General features: G+C 46.6%; 1 protein-coding gene across 22 annotated transcripts in view; it reads left to right on the forward strand.

The window, feature by feature from the left end:
- Nucleotides 1-24,067, forward strand: part of GAPVD1 (GTPase activating protein and VPS9 domains 1) — a 304,659-nt gene that overhangs the window by 218,203 nt on the left and 62,389 nt on the right. For all 22 annotated transcript variants that reach the window (XM_086924684.1, XM_086924695.1, XM_086924697.1 and 19 more), the window contains 2 exons: nucleotides 3,604-3,681; nucleotides 21,084-21,206. In XM_086924684.1, the coding sequence (XP_086780810.1) occupies nucleotides 3,604-3,681; nucleotides 21,084-21,206 (201 nt within the window). The remainder of the gene's footprint in view (nucleotides 1-3,603; nucleotides 3,682-21,083; nucleotides 21,207-24,067) is intronic.

Consider the following 24,067-nt stretch of genomic DNA (forward strand, 5'->3'; position numbering starts at 1 on the left):
CCCTTCGGATGTGTCTTTTTCACTGGGCATCACCCTACTCTGTCTCCTGTGCCTGAGGGACAGCTCCTCTGATGCAGGTCGTCCCAGGTGCTACACCCTGCTTCTCTGTGTTTTGTGGGTGAGTTCTCACCTCGGCCTTCAACCTGCCTGGTTGGGCAGTTCCATGCTCATTTTCGCTTCGCCACCTCGTAGTCTCTGTGACTGTCAGCTCTGTGCATGCTTTAGTTGTGGTCCGCTTCAGCGTGCTTCAGAGCGATACTGTTCACCCCTGTCACACCTTTTGGTGGCTAGGTGTGCACTTGGAGTATCTTTTGCTCCAGCTTGCACTTCTAAGCTGTTGCCCAGTTCCTGCCTCTGCCCTTCGCTTCCTGGATGTGGCCTCTCCGGCCTCCCTTGCATGGGCTAGCCTGGTAGGCTCTGGTTAAATTTTTACTTGTTATCCTCTATCTTTCGTTGGTGTCCACTTAATGCACCACTGGACTGGGAGTAGTCCTTCTTCCTCCTTGGTTCTGGACTCTCTCTTCTGTTCTGGGACATGGCTAGTGCTGTTTATACATCTCATACTCTTACGGGTATTGTGTTGCACAATTCTGGTAGTTTGGGATACCTTGTCTTTTGCTCTTTTGAGCTACTTGGGTTGCTGTCTGGCTGTTCCGCCACAACCTTCCCCATGGTCAGTCACTCTGTTGCCGGCTCAGTGCTTCGGGCACTTTCTGTTCTGTCGCAGACCCACCTCCCCCTTGGGGTATGGCTGTGGTACCAATTCTAAGTTAAGGAATCTGCGGCTAGATGTCTCTATCAGATGTACGAGTTACTTACCTTCGGTAACTATGTATCTAAAAGAAACAGGTTAGTGTTAGATTCCTTACCTTCAAATATCCCCAGGCGTCAGACTGGATCTGGCAAGTTTTGCATAGCAGTACCCCTGTCCGTCGGTAGGCGTCGTCTGCGGCTCCGCGTCTGTGTCGTGATCGCCGGGATGACGTTGTCTGAGTACTTAGATGCCGCCCTCGCGCGCTGACGTCAGTTCTTCTTTTTTCCGCGTCAGCAAGCGCAGATCTGGGAAGAGCAGTACTCCTAGTCAATTTTTGACTAACTTTTTGATCTCTTTTGGATCATTCTTGAGTCGAAACCTCGACTCGCGATGCCGATAGGGATGCCCGGGTTCAAACCCTGCGACGATTGCCAGTGCTTAATGTCGGTGACCAACCCCCACCGTCGGTGCCTTTACTGTCTCGGGCCGACCACGATGACGAGTCATGCTCCGACTGCCGAGCCTTGACCTCAAAGGCTAGGCGGGAACGGTCCCGTAAGCGTCTCGAGCTCCAGCAGTCGGCCCTGCGCAGCTCGGTCCAGGTCCAGGAGGAGGTTGAGGGACCGGTCGCGGGCCACAGTCATTGCCGCTCGAGTCACCACCACTCGAGGGGCTCCAAGTCCTCAGGTAAGTCAGGGCACAAGAAGTCGAACAAGCGACATCGCTCTTCCGACTCCCCCAATCCGCCCCACCCCCCCGATGCGCGACGTGACCGGGGCGACACAGCCCACGTGGCTCCGCCGAAGCCGCAAGCGCCGTGTCCAGCTACACACATGTCGGTCCCTGGTCTGCACGTGACGCTGGAGGAGATTAGCGCCTTCCTCACGGCCATGAGGTCGCGCTTCCCTCCGTCTGAACCCGCTGAGGCGCTTTCGGGCACCCCGGTCCGTCTGGAAGCCCAAGCGGGCCGGCGCTCCGTTTCCGATGCTGCAGGGCTCCTCTGGATCCAGTCGACCTACGACCCCTCCCCTGGCGCCGTCACCAAGGGTGTCGCCCCCAACGCGGTCCCCGGATGACGCCGGTCCCAGCCCCGGTCCGGATCGGGCATCGGACTGGCGCCACCCGGCGCCGTCTTCGCCGATCGGTTAGCCCTTCACCGTCGACCCGGCTCCATCATTTATTCCGGACTATGAGGAGATGGATGACTAGGAGGACTGGGAGGGGTCTGAGGACCCTCTGGCACTGCAGTGCCAGTTAAGCCAGGACTGGGCAGACGAGCTGGGGGAGGCCAGTGGTCTGGACACTTTGCCCGACACTGGATTTGTCTCTCCTCCTACCGTGGCTTCGGGAGGAGGGGGTGGCTTACAGTGTGTTGTTGACTAGGGCAGCCAAGGCCTTGGCTCTTGAGCTCCCTGTCGCGGCCGTGAGGACTAACCTCCTCACTGAGGTGCTCAAACCGCAGGCAAGCTCCTCGGAGCCTCTACTGCCGTTCAACGAAGCCCTTACCGACGTTCTGTTGGGCACCTGGTCCAAGCCCTCCACAGGCCTCCCTGTGGATCGCAACGTGGCCCGACACCACCGCCCGGCTCCGGGCGACCCCAGCTTCCTGTCTGTTCACCCCACCCGCAAAACTACGCAAAACTTTCCGGATCCAGTCTGACTCCTGGGGATATTCTAAGGTAAGGAATCTAACACTAACTACTGTTTCTTACAGATATATCGTTACCGAAGGTAAGTAACTTGTACATCTGGTAGAGACGTTGTCTAGCCGTAGATTCCTTAAGGCCCACCCATCCTCTCTGTTCTGCGAGGACCTTCCCAGGTGGGTTTCTCTACTTTGCCTCCTTTCATTTGCCATTGGTTTTCCTTTAGGGTGCTCACATTGTTTTTCCCTTTTTAAGAATTGCCATATGTGGCTGCCTCCCTCCAGGTGGCTTCGTTCCTGTAAAACAGTACGTTTTCATTCACCTTAATCAGGAGATTCTTCTTCTCCTGTTGCTTCCCTCCCTCCCACCTTCTCCATTGAGTCAGGACTCTTGTCTCCTCTATAGTCGCCTCCCTAGGCGCATCTGCTGGGCTATGTTTCGGCTTTGCCTTGCTTAAGGGAATAGTATTCTTTTCATACCGTCTCACAGTAGACTGTTCTTCCTGTGCCCCGTCCTTGTTGGTAGGCACAGTTCTACATGTTAATAACAATCTATCTTTCCTATTGAGATATTCTTCCCTTGTTACTCAGCCTTTGGGGAGGATCCATGCTTTGCTTTGTGGCGTTTTTTCTCAGGGCTTTGCTCTGCCTTTACTACTTCTCTTATATGTAGACAGTATCTGATACTGTCTTTTATGATGGTGTTTTGCACCATCCGACTTCGTTCTTTTATGGATTTTTCATCCTTCGCACACTGTTCCCATACTTTCACAGTTTTGTTGGTGGCTTGGCGTTGTGCCTCGGAAAGGTTTCCTCCGAAGAAAACTGATATTAGCGCGCCAGGATGGACTTATATGACCTCGCTGACGTTACATCCGTGAACGCCGTCCATCCGGGGTCGTGCGGCGCTGTCCCCCGGCGCGCAGAGGTGCTGCTGCAAAAAACTTCCCGGATCCAGTCTCTAGCCTGGGGATATTCTAAGTGAAGGTATCTACGGCTAAACAACGTCTCTACCAGATACATCGTTACCGAAGGTAAGTAACTCGTACTTTACTTTGCATTTCTGTAGACAATTGTAGATAATTTTTGGTTTGAGAAATTCAGCAGTTTTAGTGAGACATGCTAAGGAGTAATTTTCATTAGATCCTGCATGTTTTTTTATCCTAACTTGTCAAGTTGCTTACACTGCTTAATTATTTTTCAGCTCCAATTCCTTTTAGAAAGAAGGAAAATAAAGAAAAAGACCGTGATGACTTTGGGACAGACAGGTTCTTGCTGCAAGGTTTGTGTTGGATTTTTATTTTTTTATTTTTAAAAAGGCTTTTAACATTCTTAAATTCATGTTGCACACCTGGTGGGAGAAGGACTCTGAACAACTGGGGACTTTAAAGGGCTTTATAAAGCAAGTAAGTCAATGCGTGTTAGTTGGAAAGACATGTATTAAGGAGAAGTCTAAACTAAAACAATGCTTGGGAAGTTAGTTCGCTTTTTCTGCTGACTAATATCTGGATTTAGTTTACAATGGTGAACAATTTACTGCTTGTGAAGCCCTAAATGTTCTGCATTTTGGAATATCGCCACCCACATGTATATTCCTCCCATGCCCAGAGCACCCCTGTTTTGCTTGCTGTCTGCACCACCCCATTCAATAAGATGATTTATTTTCTTTGCCCAGAGTCAACCGGAACTGCAACTGTCAGGCTGATGTCAGTTAATGGACCTTTTCTAAGTTTTAGTGAGAAAGTATTATTTTAATGGCATGTGTAGCTTTGGATAGGTATGCTGTACATCAGAGGTCTTCAATCAGGGGTGTGGAGACCTGGGAAGGGTGTTGCACATTTCCAGGCCTAACTTCTCTCTGGAATACAAAACATGTGCTCTTTCTTTTGGACAAATACAACCACCCCTGATCCTTCATTCCGGTCGGTAAAATGCTTCACCTGAAGTTAATTGAGTCTCATGAGCTTTAAAACAGAGGCTCAGCAGACAAGTGAAACAATCCTTCAACCAAGCTTTTATGCCAGGGGCCTTGCTTGCCTGAATGAAATGCAAATGTTTCCTAGGAGTTAATCTGCAAAAGTAAAGGATGCTTGGGAGAGGTTATGGCTTTAATTGGTGAAATCACTCCAAGCACTGTGATGGCAAAGATGTGTTTTTTATTTTGCATGGTGGTTAACAACTGGGATGTGAAGTGCGTGCTTTTAATCATAACTGTACGTTCGAGGCATGTCCGCTGTAGATCACATGCTTTGCATACTCCTGCCATCTAGTGTTGGGTCCGGTTGTTTGCAAGTTGTTGTTCTTTGAAGAAGTCTTTCCAGTCAGGAGGTAAGGTGACTCCTTTCGGTGGTAGTGCGCATGGGCATCTACTCCATTGTTAGATTGTTTTTTTCTGCCATCGGGTTCGGATGTGTATTGCTGCGCTCCGCTTCGGAATCGTTCCTCTGGTTTCCCTCTGTGTACAATCCACTACCCTCGACGGTATTGTTTTTAAACGTGTTTCCTTTTCTCCGCGGTTCGATTCAATCATCCGAAATCTCCAATTTCGATAGGAAATTTTGCAGGTGGCCTTCTGGCCCATCCGCGTTGGTCCGGCTCCTTGCTGATAGAACGGACTCCGTTCAAATTCGTCCCCCTGTGCCACCCAAAGTATCCGCGCATGGACTAGCATCAGGAGTGTAACTTGTGCTTGTGTTACGAGCACAAAGAACAAGAGTAAGATGCGTGCCGATTCTTCAGATTGACGAAAACGCTCAGTGATAGATGGGCTCGACCTCGAGAGATACAGCGGCAGCAGTTGGACAATACACTGCATCTCTCCGGCGAAGAATCCGAGCAAGAGGAGGTCTCAGTGGGCGAAAAAGAACATGTTTCAGTGGCGTCTGAATCAGAGTTGCAGACTGTCTTCCCCACCCACCCGCCATCCCTACAAAATCTAAGGCTTAGGCACCAACTCTGCCTCCAGGCAAAAGTCTGCACCGAGAAGAGGTTTTTGACGCCCCGCCTTCTGGCTTGGCACTGAAACTCTCTGAGTCGGGCAAAACCCACTTCCAAGCCGAAACCTCTAACACAAAATCAGTTCGGAGCCGAAACGTTCAACATCGAAACCAAAGAAACATTTCTTAGAGCCAAAATCTTCAGTGCCGTAAGGACATTCCAGCTTGGCTCTAAAAGCTTTGATGCCGAAAACTAAAGAACTGCCTGTAACGCACCTGGATCCAAACATGGACATTGTACCACCTAATTCCGATCCGGATCAGAAAAAACTCTATTTATCCTGATACTGGGCATATTCATGCTAAACCGCCATCCAAGCACAAGCTTCCTGATGACTACAACTCTTACAGATCCTGTACGTGCTAGAATCCTCACTCCTGGAGTAGATACAAAAATAAAAACCTTCCCCAACAGACCCTATTATTGTTAAAGGTGAGTTACCACTTGACTCCTTAGTAGTATCCAGTGCTCGAAAGCGAGCTAATTCGCAAGCGTCTGGGGATGCTCCTCCCCCAGATAAAGAGTCAAAACTGATTGATGCTTCTGGCAAACTTATAGGTGCGCAAGCAGCTAATCATTGGCGTATTGCTAACACCAAAGGTCTCTTAGCAAGATACGACGGGGCCCATTGGGACGAAATGGAGCAATTACTACAGTTTCTCCCAGATGAGCATAAAGCCAAAGCTCAGAATTTAGTTCAAGAGGGTAAACTAATTTCCAACACAACTATTAGATGTGCTCAAAGATGCATCTGACACTGCAGCTACAGGGGTGAATACTAGCATACTATTCCAGAGACATGCCTGGTTACGGATTTCAGGGTTCAAACCTGAAGTCCAGCAATCCATTCTCAACATACGTTTTGACAAGAAATTTTATTTTGGCCCTGAAGTTGATCAAGCACTCGGAAAAATTACACTAATGTAGCAAAATCAATGGGAGCACCAATCTCCCTCAAATAGATGTTCCTTTCGGTGCTCCTTTTACAGGGGAGGGTCCAAGTCCACAGGGACAGACCAAAACACTTTGTCTTACAAAATAATTCCCAATCATTTTTTACAAGCTGATTTTTTTAGAGGAGGTTATAGTGGAACTAGTCCATGGGGCAAAGGTAAAAAAAAAACACCCACAAATCACCTTCCCCAAATAAGCAGTGGCTTCCCCACACTTCCCTCTGACTATTCCACACCTGTCGGAGGAAGACTTCAAGACTTTCTCCTCATTTGGGAATCAATGACAGACAAATGAGTGATTGAAATTATCCAACGTGGTTATTGCCTGGAGCTTACGAACAACCCTCCAAACATCCCATCTCGATATCACAAATTGTCACCAGACCACCAGCACTTGCTTCAAAAAAAGTACAATCTCTATTACTCAAAGGGGCTCTAGAACCAGTCCCACTTCAGTACCAAGGGTCAGGTGTTTATTCCCTTTACTTTCGGATTCTCAAAAAGGACGGCTCATTAAGACCTATTCTAGATCTCAGAGAGTTAAACAAATATATACTCTCATACCACTTTCACACAGTGACTCTTCAACAAGTAATTCCCCTTTTACAGCAAGGTGACTGTCTACTCTAGATCTAAAAGACGCCTACTTTCACATTCCAATTTATCCAGCTCATCGCAAATACCTTGGATTTTTGATAGCAGGCAAACATTACCAGCTCAAGGTACTTCCATTTGGCGTCACAACTGCCCCCAGAGTGTTCACCAAATGTCTCGCAGTAGTAGCCGCTTATCTCAGGGAAGGCGTATCCATATCTACCCTTACCTAGACGACTCGTTTATCAAAGTGGTCCCTTCCCAGAACTGTAAACTACACACTCAAGCAACGGTACACCTACTTCAGGCAGTCTTATCTGGGAGCTTTCCTCAACACTCTCAAAGTTCTAGCCTCTCCCATTGTAGCCAGGATTCACATTATTCAGTCCACAATACTACAATTTCAACCCAATCAGACATTACCAGCCATAGTTTTTATGCAGCTGCTGGGAATAATGGCAATCCTGCATTGCAATCGTACCTCATGCTAGGCTTCACATGCGTCCTCTGCAAGAATGCTTAGCGCGTCAGTGGAATCAGTTACATGGTCAATTAACTGATCTAGTGTTGGTAGACAGCCGCACCCATCGCTCCGCAGTGGTGGAACCCTCAAAACGTATCAAAAAGACGGCCCTTCATAGACCCGATTCCACAGACTGTATTGACAACAGCCGCATCTTTAACCAGTTTTGGTGCCCATATCCAACATTACACAGTACAAGGGCTGTGTTTAGACACTCACAAACGTTACCACGTCAACTTCTAGCAGTGTTCCTAGCACTCAAAGCTTTTCACACTCGCCTTCTACGCAAAACTGTCCGAGTCCGCACAGATAACATGACAGCGATGTACTATCTGTAAATCGGCAACATGGGCGACACTGAACACATTCATCAAACACTATTGCGTGGATGTGTCAGCGAGACAAAAGCAAATGTAGGCCAAGCAGTACTAAAAACACTGTTTCAAACAACTACAACCACGACAGGTTAGCCACCGCTTTGGGAGTATACTGCTGTATAGTCTATGCGAAGCATGTGATGTACAGTTCAAATGCCTTGAACGGATAATGTTACTTACCTAGTAAGTATCTGTTCTTGTCATGTAGAGCTGTAGATTCACATGCACCCACCCGCCTTCCCAGACTCCTGTAGTTGTTGTAGTTCTCATTTTACATTCATACGCATGGACATCTCTATTCTGCACTTACTAACGCCATTCTCACCCTCTGCTGGAAAACAATCTAACAATGGAGTTGATGCCCATGTGCACTATCACAGAAAAGGAGGAGTCACCTTACCTCCTAACTGGAAAGACATCTTCAAAGGAAAACAACTTGCAAACATCCGGACCCAACACTAGATGATAGGGGTATGCAACACATGTGAATCTACAGCTCTACATGCCATGAACAGATGCTTACTGGGTTAGTAACAGTTCGAGGCATATGAGCTGCAGATTACACACTGTGCATAGATGGCCACCTAGTGTTGGGCGCGGATGTTTGCAGTTTGTTTTTGTCGTGGAAAGTCTTTGGAAGTCACGGGATAGGTGACTCCTTTGGATCATACTGCGCATCCCCATCCATCCCCAGATAGTTTTTTTTCCGCCACCGGGCTCGGATGTGTTTCCTGCGCTCCATGTTGGAACTGATTTCCTTCGGCGCGCAATCATCACAACTTCATCGATATTGTTTCAAGCGTGTTTCCAGTCGACGCCAATCTCCATTTCCAAAGTCTTCCATTCCGGTCGTCGACCAAGGCCTTCGGGCCCACCTAGGCCTCGACTCGCAGCTCATGGAAAGGACGCCATTTAAAAAGTGTCCTCTACACGAGGTGTGTGCCTCTTTCCGCTCCAAGAAGACGTTTCGGGACCTACTAGCTCGAAGAACAATTGCTCGTCAGCTTCGATCCCAGACGACATCTTCCAAGAAGGCGTTGACGTCCCAGAACAGGAGCTACAACACAGTCGACAGCAACTCCGAGGCAGTAGATTCCAAAGTCGAGGACATCACTCCGGCACAGAGGGTCCTAAGTAAGAACGTCGACCCCGACCCTTCCTAGACACCCTCCCAAAAAGGCTTCGGTCACGCCCTCGCCCTCGGGTGCACACTGAGACACTGCTTCCCACACCCCGCCTTAGAGTTTGGCAAAGAAGCCTACCAAGCCTTCAGGTGACTCTGGCTCGAGTCAGCCTACCTCCGGTGCCGGTGCACACCAACCGGCACCGAAAAAGACACCATCTTCTTCCTCCACACCGGCACCTAAACACTCGGGCCGAAACCTGGTGTAACCTCCTCGGGCCCCGAAACCACTCTCTGCTGACTCCCATGCTTTGGACTCCAAAAAAAACCTCTGAGCCGAAAAAGCATTCGGACCCGAAAAAACCATCGGACCCGAAAAAAGCTTCCCAGCCAAAAAGCTCATTGGAACCGAAAAAAGCATCGGAACCAGAAAAGACTACACCAGTTAAAGACACTGTCCAACAGGTTTCTAAGCCGAAAGATGCTCAAACATCTGCACCAAAGGATCCTTCTGCAGAGGAATTATTTCATCCAGACCCTGCACAAAAGACTCTAATAAAAGATCCAAAGACAGGTCGACCTACTCCAAGTTCTAAAAAAAACGACCATTAGACACACCTACACCTGCTCCTCATCCTAAAAAGGACATTGCAACCTCTCCTCTAAGGATACCTTCTCCTCTTCCTCCCAATCCTCTTCCTCATATACCCTCACTGCCTTCTCCCTTGCCACATCTCTCCCCTATACCAGATAATGATAACAGGGATGACACTTCTGATGACACAGGTGGTGGTGGTGCAGATAGTGAGCCACCAGATTCTTCTAGTCCTCCAGGCTCACCGGACCCTTGGGATGATTATAGCACCCCAGACGTCCCTAATGTCCCTCAAGACAACATATTTCCATCTAGGCCTTCCCCACCAGAAGACACTATGGGGTTCAATCAACTAGTACAAACGGATGCACAATACCATGGGGTAGACTTACATACTGACCCCGAAGAAGAAGACTTCCTAATGGATACCTTTGACAACTCACAAAGATCCACGTCAATTTTACCCATTCTTAAAGGGGTTATTAAGCATGCTCCAGGAGTCTTCAAAGACCCAGTAAGGGCTGAAATTATTAACCCACGGATCGAGAAGAAATATAAAGTTGCCCCTTCAGATCCAGTCTACATTAAAGGGCCTGCACCATTGGACTCCCTTGAAGTATCTAATGCGCGCAAAAGAGCGAATTCGCAAACATCAGGCGAAGCTCCCCCACCAGATAAAGAGTCTAAGCTCCTTGACGCATCAGGTAAAAGAATTGCGTCACAAGCAGCAAACATGTGGCGTATTGCCAATACCCAAGCATTATTGGCAAGATACGACAGGGCACATTATGATGAACTAGAATCAATAATGCAGCACCTTCCCGACAAATACAAAACCAGGGCAAATGAGCTTATTCAAGCAGGTAAGCACATCACAAATACCTCTATTCATTGTGCCCTAGATGCAGCAGACACTACCTCCAGGGTAACCAATGCCAGTGTCCTATTGCGTAGACACGCTTGGCTACGCATCTTCGGGTTCAAACCTGAAGTACGAAGTGCCATACTCAACCAACCTTTTGATGAGCAACACTTATTTGGGCCTACTGTAGATGAATCCCTTGAAAAAATAAAAAAGATACGGACACAGCCAAATTTATGGGAGCCTTGCAGTCGCAAGCTCCCAGACGCTCCTTTCGCCACTCATCTTACAGAGGCACCAACAGAGGATACTCTTCAGACAGCCCCTCAACTTCCTACAAAGCCCCCACACAATCCACTTATAGTAGGGGCTCCCAAAGGGGCGGTTACCGAGGTAACAACAATAACAGGGCAGAGGTAAAACAAACAACTGCCGCTCTGCCTCCACCCCTCCCCAATGACTTCCCTTCCCCCACCACATTCCACTCCAGTCGGGGGAAGGCTACAACAATACCTGCCAGCCTGGACAAACATCACATCAGACAGGTGGGTGCAACAAAGAATTCAGTCAGGTTACTGTCTAGAACTAACATCTACCCCACCTAATATACCACCCAAACAGCGTCCAATGTCACAAGAACATTTGATACTGCTGAGACAAGAGGTAATATCCCTCCTCCAAAAGAAATTAATAGAATTAGTTCCACTGCATCAGTAAAACAAAGGAGTGTACTCCCTGTACTTTCTAATTCCAATGAAGGACGGATCTCCTAGGCCTATTCTAGACCTCAGACCCGTAAACCTGTACATACAATCAGACCACTTTCATATGGTCACACTCCAGCAGGTCCTTCCCCTACTGTTACAAAACGACTTCCTTGCCACTATAGATCTCAAGGACGCCTATTTCCACATTCCTATCCACACAGCGCACAGAAAATACCTCAGATTTGTGCTAGGTCAGTAATCCCATTCAGAGTAACAACAGCGCCAAGGGTGTTTACCCAAATGCCTAGCAGTAGTAGCAGCACACCTAAGAAGACAGCACTTTCACATCTTCCCTTATCTAGACGACTGGCTCATACAAACCTTGTGTATAACACACTCACACCACTATTCAACTAATGCACAACTTGGGCTTCACAGTAAACCACACCAAGTCCCATCTGCAACCATCCCACGTACAACAATATCTTGGTGCAACAATAAACACCGAATTAGCACTAGCTTATCCCTCTCCCGCCAGGATAATAAGTGTACAAACTCTTCTAACAAAATTCCAACCGCAACACTCCCTTCCAGCTCGAGTGTTCATGCAACTCATAGGAATGATGGCATCTTGCATATTCATAGTACCTCATGCAAGACTACAAATGCGTCCACTTCAAGAGTGCTTAGCATGTCAATGGAACCAGGCTCAAGGTCAATTAACAGACCTAGTGTTGGTAGACAGTCGGACTCATCGCTCACTCAAATGGTGGAACACCAAAAACCTTTCCAAGGGCCGACCGTTCCTAGAGCCAGTTCATCAAATAGTCATGACAGCGGACGCATTGCTCTCCAGCTGGGGAGCTCCCCTACTGCATCACACCATGCAAGGCACGGGGACACCGCAACAAAAGTTACTTCACATTAACCACTTGGAGTTACTAGCTATATTTCTAGCCCTAAAAGCATTCTAAAAGCAAGTATCAAATAAGGCTGTCTTAGTCCGCACAGACAATATGACAGCCATGTACTAGATAAACAAATAAGGGGGAGGGGGGACACACTTTCTGCAACTCTCTCAGTTAGAACAACTGATATGGTGATGGGCTATACCGCTAAACATCTTTCTCTTAGTCCAACATGTTCCAGGAGTACAAAACACTATAGCAGATCTGCTAAGTCGGCAGACACAGCAGATCCACGAGTGGGAACTTCATCCACAAGTTCTTCAACCGTTCTTTCAACTGTGGGGACAACCTCAAAGAGACCTCTTCGCTACCCAAGAAAACGCAAAATGCCCAAGCTTAGGCGCCAGATATCCACACCGACGTTCCAAGGGCAAAGCGATATGAATGAACTGGTCCGGCAAATTTGTGTATGCCTTTCCACCTCTCCCACTAATTCCACTAGTGGTACGCAAACTACAACAACATTCCCTGACACTCATCCTAGTAGCTCCAACCTCGGCCAGACAACCGTGGTACACCACACTGCTACAACTTTCTGTGGTACCACACCAAAAACTATACCTGTCTCCACACCTACTAACGCAGAACCATGGAGAGATCAGACACCCGGACCCAGCTCAGTTCAACCTAGCGATCTGGCTCCTGAAGTCAAAGAGTTTGGTTACCTCAACCTTCCTCCTGACTGTATGAATGCTATTAAAGAGGCTGGACTTCCCACTACTAGAACATGCCAGGGCTCGACAAATCAGAAAAATTGTACTAGTCCTGCAGGTCTAGTAACTTGGAAAATCCCCTCGACCCAACTGCAACCTACTTGACCTCTGTCTTTGAAAACAGAGCAAAAGTGACAAGTTAACAAGATTTAAAGGCATCTTTATTGCTTAGTTCCTTTGTGAGCAATAAAAATGCCTTTAAATCTTGTTATCTTGTCACTTTTGCTCCGTTTTCAAAGGCAGAGGACAAAAGTTAGTTTGTTTCCTACTCGCCAGAAAGGGCGAGTAGGAGCTAAAAATAGCTCGTCCTCATCCATTCTCCCTCGCAAATGCGAGCGGGCGAGTGGATTTGTCGAGCCCTGCGTGCTCTGCAGCTAAGTGGAAACGATTTGTTATATACTGTCAAAACAACCTAATCAGTCCCTTAGATGTGTCTATTCAACACATCATAGGATACTTACTACACCTCCAAAGATGTAACTTGGCATACACGTCTATCAGACTGCACCTCGCTGCCATTGCAGCGTACTTACAAAATAGACAACATCTATCACTCTTTAGAGTACCTGCCATAAAGGCTTTTATGGAGGGCCTCAAAAGAATAATTCCACCCAGAACACCACCTTCACCGGTGTGGAACTTAAACATTGTTCTCAAACGGCTAATGGAACCTCCCTGTGAACCGTTACATAAATATAAACTGCAATTCCTAACTTGGAAAGTAGCTTTCCTAGTAGCTATTACTTCTCTCAGAAGAGTTAGTGAACTACAAGCATTCACCATTCAAGAACCATTTCTGCAAATGCACCATAATAAAGTGGTTCTCCGTACTTCATCCTAAATTCCTCCCAAAAGTCATTTCGCCCTTCCATCTCAATCAATCTGTAGAGCTGCCTTTATTCTTCTCGTAGCCACAAACAGTCGCAGAAAGAGCTCTTCATACATTAGATGTCAAAAGAGCATTACTTTACTATATTGAAAGGACACAAACTTTTCGCAAGACAAAACAACTTTTTGTGTCTTTTTAACCCCATATCAAAATCTGGGAAAGCTAGGTGGATTGTCAAATGAATACAAATTTGCTACCACAAAGCTAAACATACGTTATCTATTCCCCCTAAAGCCCATTCAACTAGAAAAATTGGGGCTTCAATGGCATTTTTAGGGAACATTCCCTTAGATGACATTTGAAAAGCAGCTACATGGTCTACGCCGCACACATTCACAAAACATTATTGTGTAGATGTGCAAACCAAACAACAAGCTACTGGGGGCCAGGCTGTACTCAAAACACTCTTTCAAACCACTGCAACAGACACCGGTGGTAGCCGCTAAATGTGGGTACTGCTATACAATCTTTGCACAGTGTGTAATCTGCAGCTCATATGCCTCGAACGGAAAATGCTACTTACCAGTATGCATCTGTTCTTGGTATGTAGAGCTGCAGAGTTACATACGCCCACCCGCCTCCCCGGCTACCTTTATCTGTTCCAGTATTATCTTAATTAGATACAGCTTACATGGACATCCTTACTTTCTTGCAAACTCCATCACTTCCTTAATGGCGAAAAACAATCTGGGGGTGGAGCCGATGCCCATGCGCAGTATGATCCAAAGGAGGAGTCGCCTATCCCGTGACTTCCAAAGACTTTCCACGACAAAAACAAACTGCAAACATCCGGGCCCAACACTAGATGGCCATCTATGCACAGTGTGTAACTCTGTAGCTCTACATGCCAAGAACAGATGCATACTGGTAAGTATCATTTTCCTTATCCTTGTACAGCACTTAGTACCCCCGAGGAGGTGTTGAAGGCACAGTTATGCAAAAAACTAAAAATGCATTACTTATGGTCTGATATTACTCAAATCTACATTTTGGAAGCTCCATTTTATCCTAAACTATTTGCACAGTTTGTAGCAGTCTATCTTTTAATGTGTGTAATGCAAGTATGAAGTAATAACTTCCACATTCACAGTACTTTCTGTCACAGGCTGTGACCTCATAGCACTAAAAATACTCAAGTCACTGGTGGAAGAGCTTGATGCCAGGCAAAAAGCAACTCTTCGTGCATGCATTGATTGGCAAAATGACAGCTAAACCTCCCAAAGGAAAGTCTCAACCATGTTGCCCTCAGTTACTAAAAAACAGTGGCTAACCTTTAGAGCAGAAGCTTGGGGTCAGCGCACTGAGACATCCGGTGCCGAAGATGCTCACAGACAGTGCTAAAAGTCCTCCACTCCCACCTCCCACACACAAAGTCGCCACCATTTTCACATGCCCATAGTGACTTCCCACTTCAGACAAGTGAGTGCACTCCTATTCTGACCCAGGCAGCTCATTTGGAGAGGGAGACCATTACTATAAGCCTCTTTGGGCAAGTTATTGAGATGGCTCTGGGAGCGATTACAGTGTCAATCCAGTGGAACCACACCAGACTAATCCATCCCTTACAGAGGGCCACTCGCCACCATAAAGTAGACATACATGTCTTAGAATAGGACCACAACTTTTTGGTTGAGAGCCTTTCCTAGACAAAATAAATCTTTCAGTTCCTCCCCATGGTAAATGGCAGGGATAGAGGTGGGGCCCCAAGGTAAAATATAAAGTGGAGAAGTGTGGCTCACTGGTTGGAGCAGGCAGACCCTGAAGCAGAGGTCAGACCCGGGACCAGGGTTCGATTCCCGACGCGGCAGGGTGTTGAGCTCAAATGTCCACAGACTCGATAATTCTCGCTTCGGTGCCCGACCTAATCATGGGTTCACACTCTGCAACTCTGGCATTAAGCTTGCTTAATCTCCACAACGCCCCCCCCCCCCGCGGCGGGATGCCTGGCTTTCACCTTGGGGATGCCCTGTAGGGGCTATCTCACAGGGAAAAACCAGGACGGGTTCCCAAGGCAAGTGCGGAGATACCCCTTCGGGGGTCGATTCTGTCGCTATATAAGAAATACAATAATAATAATAATAATAATAATAATATACAGGAGCCCCCACTCTTTGGAACAGCTTTACGTTCATTGATTTTCAGCACAACAGAAGGCATTGTTTGGCATCACAATATTAAATTATGTGTTAGACCTTCAGAAATGGGAGCACGCAAAACTAACGTAAAGGTCAAATTGCCTGGTGTCTGCCAGCTAAATAGTACCAAAAGAAAGAAAGCTTGAACGAGTATGGTTTAACTTAGACTGCATCACCGAGGCAGCCACATAAAACCGGGCCTCCCTGACACCGACACCTTAGGCACCCACCAGCGGTTTGACATCGGCACTGAAAGACATTTTGGAGTCGAAACAGATTTTGGCACTCAGTTGCCCCTCCTTGGTAGACTCCGATAGCCAGAAACTCCCCATCCTTCAGCGGTTTCAGGAAGAACTGGACTTTTGACATCAAATGGCACATAGGCACATAGGCAAGATTATTGCTATGCCTTCACCTCAAGTGCAGCAGAATCTCCCTTGCAAGAGGCAGCTCACATTTGCAGTGCAGTCAATGACTGAGCCACCACCACTTCCAAAGCTGAAAAAGAGACTTGTTAGGGGTACCAGTCCATTACCCCTAAGACCTGCTCACCCTTCTCTTCTTCCTAGACCTCCTCCTCCTTCCTATCCCGCCACCCCCAACCACCTCAACCCCCACACCAGCCCCCTTCACCTAAGTGGCCTCCCCATTCATCTACTGGGGAGTGGAGCTCTATCACTAGATTTATATTAGGTACGATATACACAAGACCCACAGGATGATCAATGGGATAATTATGTACCCTGCCAAGCCCTCCCATCCTGATGACACCTACACGTGTCCTGAGGCTATACACAGAACAGTTACCTTCCACAAGGTGGATTTGTATTCCATACCTTAGGAGGAGGCGGATTTCCTAGTGGGAACACTCATACTCAGCCGGCCACCCAATTCCTGACGATGTTGAAGGCCATGCTCAAGCGAAAGCAGGAGGTGTTTAAATTCCAGAATTGTCACCTCAAGAGTTGACAAGAAGAATAAACCCTCGCCCTCTCACCCATCATATATTACCGGCCGTCTCCAGCCTGACTTGTTATTGGTACATGCCGTCCTCAAAAGAGCAAATGCCTTGGGCCCCAGGAAAACCCCAACCCCGGATAAAAGAATGTAAGAACCTGAATGAGGGCTGGGAAAGGATTGTGGCCCAGTCAGTGACCAATTGGCACATTGCTAATTCTGTGGAGCTATTGGCAAGATATGATCACTCCCAATGGGATGAAATGGGGGAGTTTATACAACACCTACTGGATCAGTATAATCAGCAGGTACAGGAGATTGTGTAGGAAGTGCAGACCATCTGCAAAACTTCTATTGGCTGTGCCCTTGATACGTGCAGACACCGCCACCAGGGGAGTAAACTTCAATATCCTTATTCGTAGACATGCTTGACTTCGTATTTCTGGCGTTAAGGCACAAGGCCAGCATCATCTGTTCAACATGCTGTTTGATGTAGAACACCTATTTGGACCACAATTTGATCAGATGATTGAGATGGTCAAAAAGGATACAGATGCAGCCAAAGCGGTGCGAGCCCTACAATCACCATCCCCTGGTTCTACTTTTTGCTGCACACAATTTTGTGGGGGTCCAAAAACTGCAAGCTGCCCGGGCATACTCCAGGGGTTCTTTCAGGGGAAATGATGCTAAAGGTAGGGGTAGAGGTGGAACGGCTAACACAGTTGCCCCTCCCAAACAGTGACTCCCTCTCCCTCAACAATACAGGACCCGTCAGGGGGCTTTTGGAGGGGTTTCGGTAACAGTTACGAAGCATCTTTTCAGACCAGTTGGTCTTGCCTATTGTGGAGCATGGTCACTGTTTGGAGCTCACTGCCACCCCACCAAACATCCTACCACTCCCTTTCCCCTCCACACTAACACCTCCTCCACAAACGTGACTCACTGTATTTTCGAATTCCTAAAAAGAACTGGTCTCCCAGGCCCATTCTAGACCTGCGGCCTCTCAACAGGTACACCTTATCAGAGATTTTTCCATATGGACAAGCTACTGGATTTAATGCCACTTGTGCGACAGGGTGACTTTGTGGCCACCCTCGACCTGAAGAAAACTTATTTCCACATCCCATTCCACTCAGTGCCTTGACGCTACCTTAGATTTGTGGTAAGTGACCAACCCTCCCAATTCAAGGGTCAATCCATTGGGGTTACCACTGCTCCCAAGGCTTTTACCAAATGTCTGGTTTTGGGCGAGGCTCATCTGGACGGAACAGCGTCCATGTATTCCCGTACCTCGATGACTGTCTGATAAAAAGCTCAAGCAAACACCACTGCCTCGCGCAAAGACAGATCACATGAGGTCTACTTTGCAATCCGAGCTTCTCCATCAATGTGGGAACATCTCATCTACAGCCACTGCAGATTCAACCCTTCCTTGGGGCTGTCTTAAACTCAGTTACCAGAAAGGCTTATCCATGTCTTGCTAGAGTTTAAACTTTTCAGTCCCCGCTGCCTTTTTATTCAGCAAAACCATCATATACCGGTACATACATTCATGTTTATCCTTAGTATGATGGCTTCCTGCAGTGGCGTAGTTCCATAGTTACATATGCTCAGCTACTCATGCGTCCACTCCAAGAGTTCCTTACACACTGGCCGCAAGCGGAGGGCCAATGGGATGCTCTAGTGCTGATAAAGGCCAGCACCCATCACTCTCGGCAGTAATGGAACAGCAACAGTTGATTGTGGTGCAGGACTTTCCTGGACCCCATTCCGCAAGTGACCATTACCACAGACACCTCTCTCGCTGGTTGAGGGCGCATCTACAGGACATCACTGTTTAAAGGTTGTGGCCTCCTCTCCAACAGACATATCACATAAACTATGCAGCAAAATGGGAGAGGGTTGTCCAGTATGGTCTAACCAAACACATTGGTCCTCTCAAACCTGAAATGCAAGACATTGTCTGCTACGTGTTGTACCTGCAATGCTCAGGATTGAATACACATCTATTCACCTGCATTTAGCTGCTGTGGCACCATACTTACAGAACACTTCTTTATTCAGAGTCCCTGTAATTAAAGCTTTCATGGAAGGTCTAAAAAGGTTTATCCCCGCCAGAGTACCCCCTGTCCCGTCCTTACAAGAATTATGGAGACTCCATTTGAGCCCCCTCATTCTTGGCCTCTACAATTTCTGTCTTGGAAGGTGGCCTTCTTAGTCGCCATTGCCTACCTTAAACAAATAAGCGGGATTTAAATGCTCACATTAGAGGAGTCTTTTTTTTTTAAGGTTCCAGCTGACCAGATAGTCCTTAGGACTAATCCAAAATTCCTAACCAAGGTGATCATTTCTTGCCGCTTTATTTAACCAGACCATAGGGCTGCCAGTGTTCTTTCCACGCCCAAACTCAGTAGCAGAGCAGGCACTTCACACACTAGATGTGTGTGAAGTGTTAAAACAAAACCATTGCGCAAAACACAACAACTATTTGTGGCCTTCTCAAAACCACACAAAGAGGCTGCCATTTTAAAAGCAGGAATACCTTACCCAGATAATTGTATGCCAAAGCTAAAATGCAGCTCCATGTACTTCCAAGGCCGCATTCCTCATGTAAAAAGGCAGCTTCAATGGCATTTGTAGACAATATTCCAATAGCTGACCTCTGTAAAGCCGCTACCTGGTCCACCCCACACACCTTCACCAAACACTATTGTGTGGCTGTCCTGGTGAGACAGCAAACCCAAGTGGGCTAAGCTGTCCTGCATATAAAGTTTATGCACAGCATGTGTTTCTACAGTTACACATGCCACAAATGAAAGATGTTACTTATCCTGTAAGCATCTGTTCATGGCATTTAGTGCTGTAGATTCAAATGCTCCACCCTCCTCCCCAGAAGCCGTTGTTTGGGGCTGATGGCTTTCCTCTCTTTCCACTGTTCTTTTCTATTGCATGGACATCTTTATGCTTCCTTATGCTCTATCTCCATCCTCACCTGCCGTACGGGAAAACAGTCTGAATATGGAGTTGATGCCCTTGCTTAATGCCAACTAAGGAAGCAGTCACTATACCTTGTGACTCAAAAGACTTCTTCGAACAAAAACAAGTTGTGTATGTTTGAGCCCAACAATAGATGGCAGGAATATGCACAGTATGCGAATCTGCAGCATTGCATGCCACAAGATGCATACAGGGTAAGTAACAGTTTCCTTCTGGTTTATACTCTATATAGCTGAAAATTCTTGGTCCGTTCCACCATCCTCCCCTTCTCTGAAGGAAAATGTAATTCTTTATAAAAAAAAGATGACCGTTTAGTTTGTTGCACTGCACCTATTTTCATCTAGATGTTATTCTCGCCCCCGCCTCGAAAGACTTAGTTAAAAAGAGATGAGAACTGACATCAGGGTGCTGGGGTGGACACAATAAGGCTCCAGTTATGTCATCACGGATCACTTTTGGTGTCTAGTGGGAGCCAGCGTCCTCTGACTGCACCAGGGAGCTATGTCAGAGGTTTCCAAGTCCAGACTGGCACCTAGGATAAGTGAGTAATCTGCCAGTAGATAGAGTATCCAGCAGAAAGATAGTTACCAAAAGTAAGTAATTTTTCCTTATACTTCTGCTATATTTCCAGGACATCACAGTAGATGGCAGTGTTACCCAATATTTCAACTAGAGGGACTTGTGAATATAAATGCATGGCATTGGTTTCTGTGTAGTGCTGATCTATCACTTAAGTTACTTTAACAGGGTATTACCTTAAGAAGGAGCTATGCAATCATGGTGTTTGAATGACAGAAGGGATGTACATGTAGTATGTCTCCTATAAAGGAAGCATTTGCTGGTGTACTTTAGGTCCAGAGAGGTTCACAGATTCTTTTTGGATGGACCTAAGGCTTAGAAATAAGTGATTTATAGGGTTCTACAGGTAAGATGCTAGAGTAGAGGTGTCGCTTGTTCTGTGGATGGAGAGATGCATTATTGCAGCTGTCCTTTTTGTCAGAGCCTTTTTACAGAGTAAGATAGTTTATGGGGGACCTTACAACGTCCACATGCCATAAAGTACATAAACGTTTACTTACCTTATGGTGATTTTCATTTAATAGCAATTTAGATTTTTTTCTTACTTCCAACCATTTATATAATTTTCAGTTAAGCTAGGTGCAATGTTTGTAGTAATATGATTAATTAATTACATGTCTATTTAAATTGGGACTCTATATTTTGCATTCCTTTATAGAGATTTATGAATGCAGAGAAGTTTTATTTAATGTTTCACTCTTATTTTTTCTTTCAGATGATGGTAATCCCAGGCTTAGTGCACAAGCGCAGGCAGCAGAGGACATCTTGGACAAATACAGAAACGCCATGAAACGGGTCAGTCCGGGAGAAGCTGCTATAGTGAGCTATGAAAATACAGGTAAGGCCCGCTATGGGCTTGTTTTTGTAGGTTATACATTTTGACAGAAATGCGCTTGAAATAACCAAAACAACCCAAGAATAATTGCATAAATTAAATATCCATTCTGAAATTTCTAGCGTTTGTGTGTGTGTGTGTGTGTGTGTGTGTGTGTATATGTGTGTATATATATATATATATATATATCTATATCACTATTATAAAGAGAGAACTGTGTCCTTTGAGCCAGGTAAACTCAAAGTACACCACCAATCAAAACACCCAAGACATCTTTGAAAATCTCAGGGCAAGCAGAAGGACATAGGCTATTAAAAATAAAAAATATACGTAGTTTAAAAAATTTTGAAATAAAAATAAAGTATTCCCTTGCAAGTAGCGCCGGCCGCGACGTCTGCGTGAAGACATCATTTGTGCTCCCAACACTTCCTGAACACGGAGTGGGAGGCAGTGGCCCTGCAGCGAGGAGGTCACTTGGCATTCAGCACAGGGCTCAGTCCTCTCCCTGTCTCGATATGCCCTGCTCAGAAGACCGGTGGGGATCATGGTGACTGGGCACCGTGATATGCGGTGAGGACTATGGGGCTTAAACACATGTTTTGCATATTGGCCTTCCCCAACCCCGCTTTGTGTTTGGTTTATGGTAACACACGGCTGCAGGAGTAGAGACTTTCCGATTACAGGCTCATTACAACTGGCCATTGCTGTTTGATTTCATGTATTTGGAGCCCGTGGGGAGTCCGGGCTGGTGATTGTTATGTTGATTCAAGAGATGATCGGTTAAGTGAAAAACGTTACTCATTCAGCAGCACGCCACAGGAATGAGCTCGTGCTATGCTCATGTTCGTCAGGAGAAACATTTACTTTCATTTCGGCACATGCGATGCCTTCGATCAGTGGTGTGATAATTCTGAGGCATTATGGGATGAGTAGTCCCGGCCCGCATTTTAGATAACCTTTGTTAGGAGGCTCGGACTGGGTAATGAGAGTGCTGCAAGAAGGCGTGCACTCTATCATTTATATCCCTCAGTAAACATGCAGCGTGTTGCCAGTCAGTGCTATACTTTAAATATGTTTCAATCTCCCTCCTGATACCCACCCATGGTCAATCTGCCAAAGTGAGGCATTCATGACGCCTCTGTGTGGTGGGGCAAGAGTAAGGAAAAGGGAAAGAGCATGCAAGATTCTGTTTACAGACACAAATTCCCAAAGTAATGCCACATTCCAAGGCTCTAAACCAGTGAAGAAGTGTAATACTGCACCTTAGAATTACCTTACCTCACAGTACTGGTCACTGCAGGGAAGTTATTTCTTCTGTGATTTAACGCTCCCTCCCATTCTGCACTCTATGAATCTCCCAGGCCCCCAGCCCTGTGCATTTCTCCATGTGGCTCCGTGAAGAAATGTGATTCAAGGTTTTACTTCCTTTCAGTTGGGTTGGGGTTGTTTGTTTATCTATTTTTTAGAGTGCAAGCTCGGTACCGAGGTGGAACGTGTTAAGTACTGTGCCTGAAAACATTAGATCTGGCTAAAATTCACTATCATGCCTTAACAGGAGGTGATGGCTCTAGGGATGCTACCCAGTGTAAGATTATCTGTGCCACTAAGGTAGCAGGGTAGGTTTATGCACCTTTTACTGTTCAACTTTGCAGGTTACATATTAAAGGCCCGTGAAAGCCAGGTTAACTCTTCGTGATCCCGAGGCCAATAAAATGAGTAACATGGAGTTTAGAAGTAAAAGGAACTGTTATTCAGAGCACAAGAGATAGTCAAGTTTATGTAAATCACTTTACGAAATGAATGCATGTATGGCGACTTCTTTTTCAATGTACAAAATTGACTCCTTGATAAATAGGCGTGCTCCCTGGAACTTCATAGAGACTTTTCACCCTTAAGGCGGCTGCACAAATGTGTACAGTAAGATATTGGCAAGGCCAGTGGGGTACTTCCCAACTTTAAATAGCCATAGCTATGAAAATGTGCACAAATTAATGGTACTCAGATGTTTCTAGGCGTAGGTCGTACAGATGTTCGCTAATGGTGCACCCTGTTGAGGCTTTGGGAAGAGGTACTGCCTATGTACCTATATTTGTGGTTTTATATAGCGCGCAAATGACCCGAGGCGCTACTTCGCCTAGGAGAGAGCTAATCTATACTACTATCATAAAGAAAGAACTTTGAGGCTTTGAGGCGGGTAAACTCAGGAACCACAGCGCCAATCCACACACCCTATACATCTTTGTAATCCTCAGGGTGTGCAGATGGACATAGGCTATATAAATTAAAAATAAATACGTAATTTAAAAAATATGTTAAAAAAAAGTAGTCCCTTCAAAGTAGTGCCGGCCGCGACGTGTGTGCTGACATCAGGATCGGCGTACACGAGCGCGAGGAGCGGCGGAGATCAGCGCGGGGAGAAGCAGTGACAGCGGACATGAGCCGGGGACAGGCGGTGAGGATCGGCGGGCAGGCAGTGAGGAGCGGCGACAGGGAGGAGCGGTGAGCAGCGGATGAGGTAGGGTGCCAAGTAAGCAGTGAGCAAAGCAAACGTGAGGGAGGAGCGGTGACCCGCGCTAAAATGACAATCGTGAGAGGTGCGTTGTAAAGCTAAAATGACAATCGTGAGAGGTGCGTTACAAAAGTGACAATCGTCAGCCAGAGGTAGTAGACGGGTCATTACAGGAGTAAAAAGTGATGTGTGCAGGTTACAAAATCGTACAAAGTAACTGCAATATAGAGAAAAGCAAACGTCAGCACCACAAGTGAGCAAAATACCAAAGCAAAAGTGAGGGAGGAGCGGCGGCGGGGAGGATCGGTGACATTACAGGAGTAAAAAGCGTACAAAGTAACTGCAATATAGAGAA

Source organism: Lissotriton vulgaris, chromosome 5 (assembly GCF_964263255.1).
Source record: "Lissotriton vulgaris chromosome 5, aLisVul1.2, whole genome shotgun sequence".
NCBI classification, from domain to species: Eukaryota; Metazoa; Chordata; class Amphibia; order Caudata; family Salamandridae; genus Lissotriton; species Lissotriton vulgaris.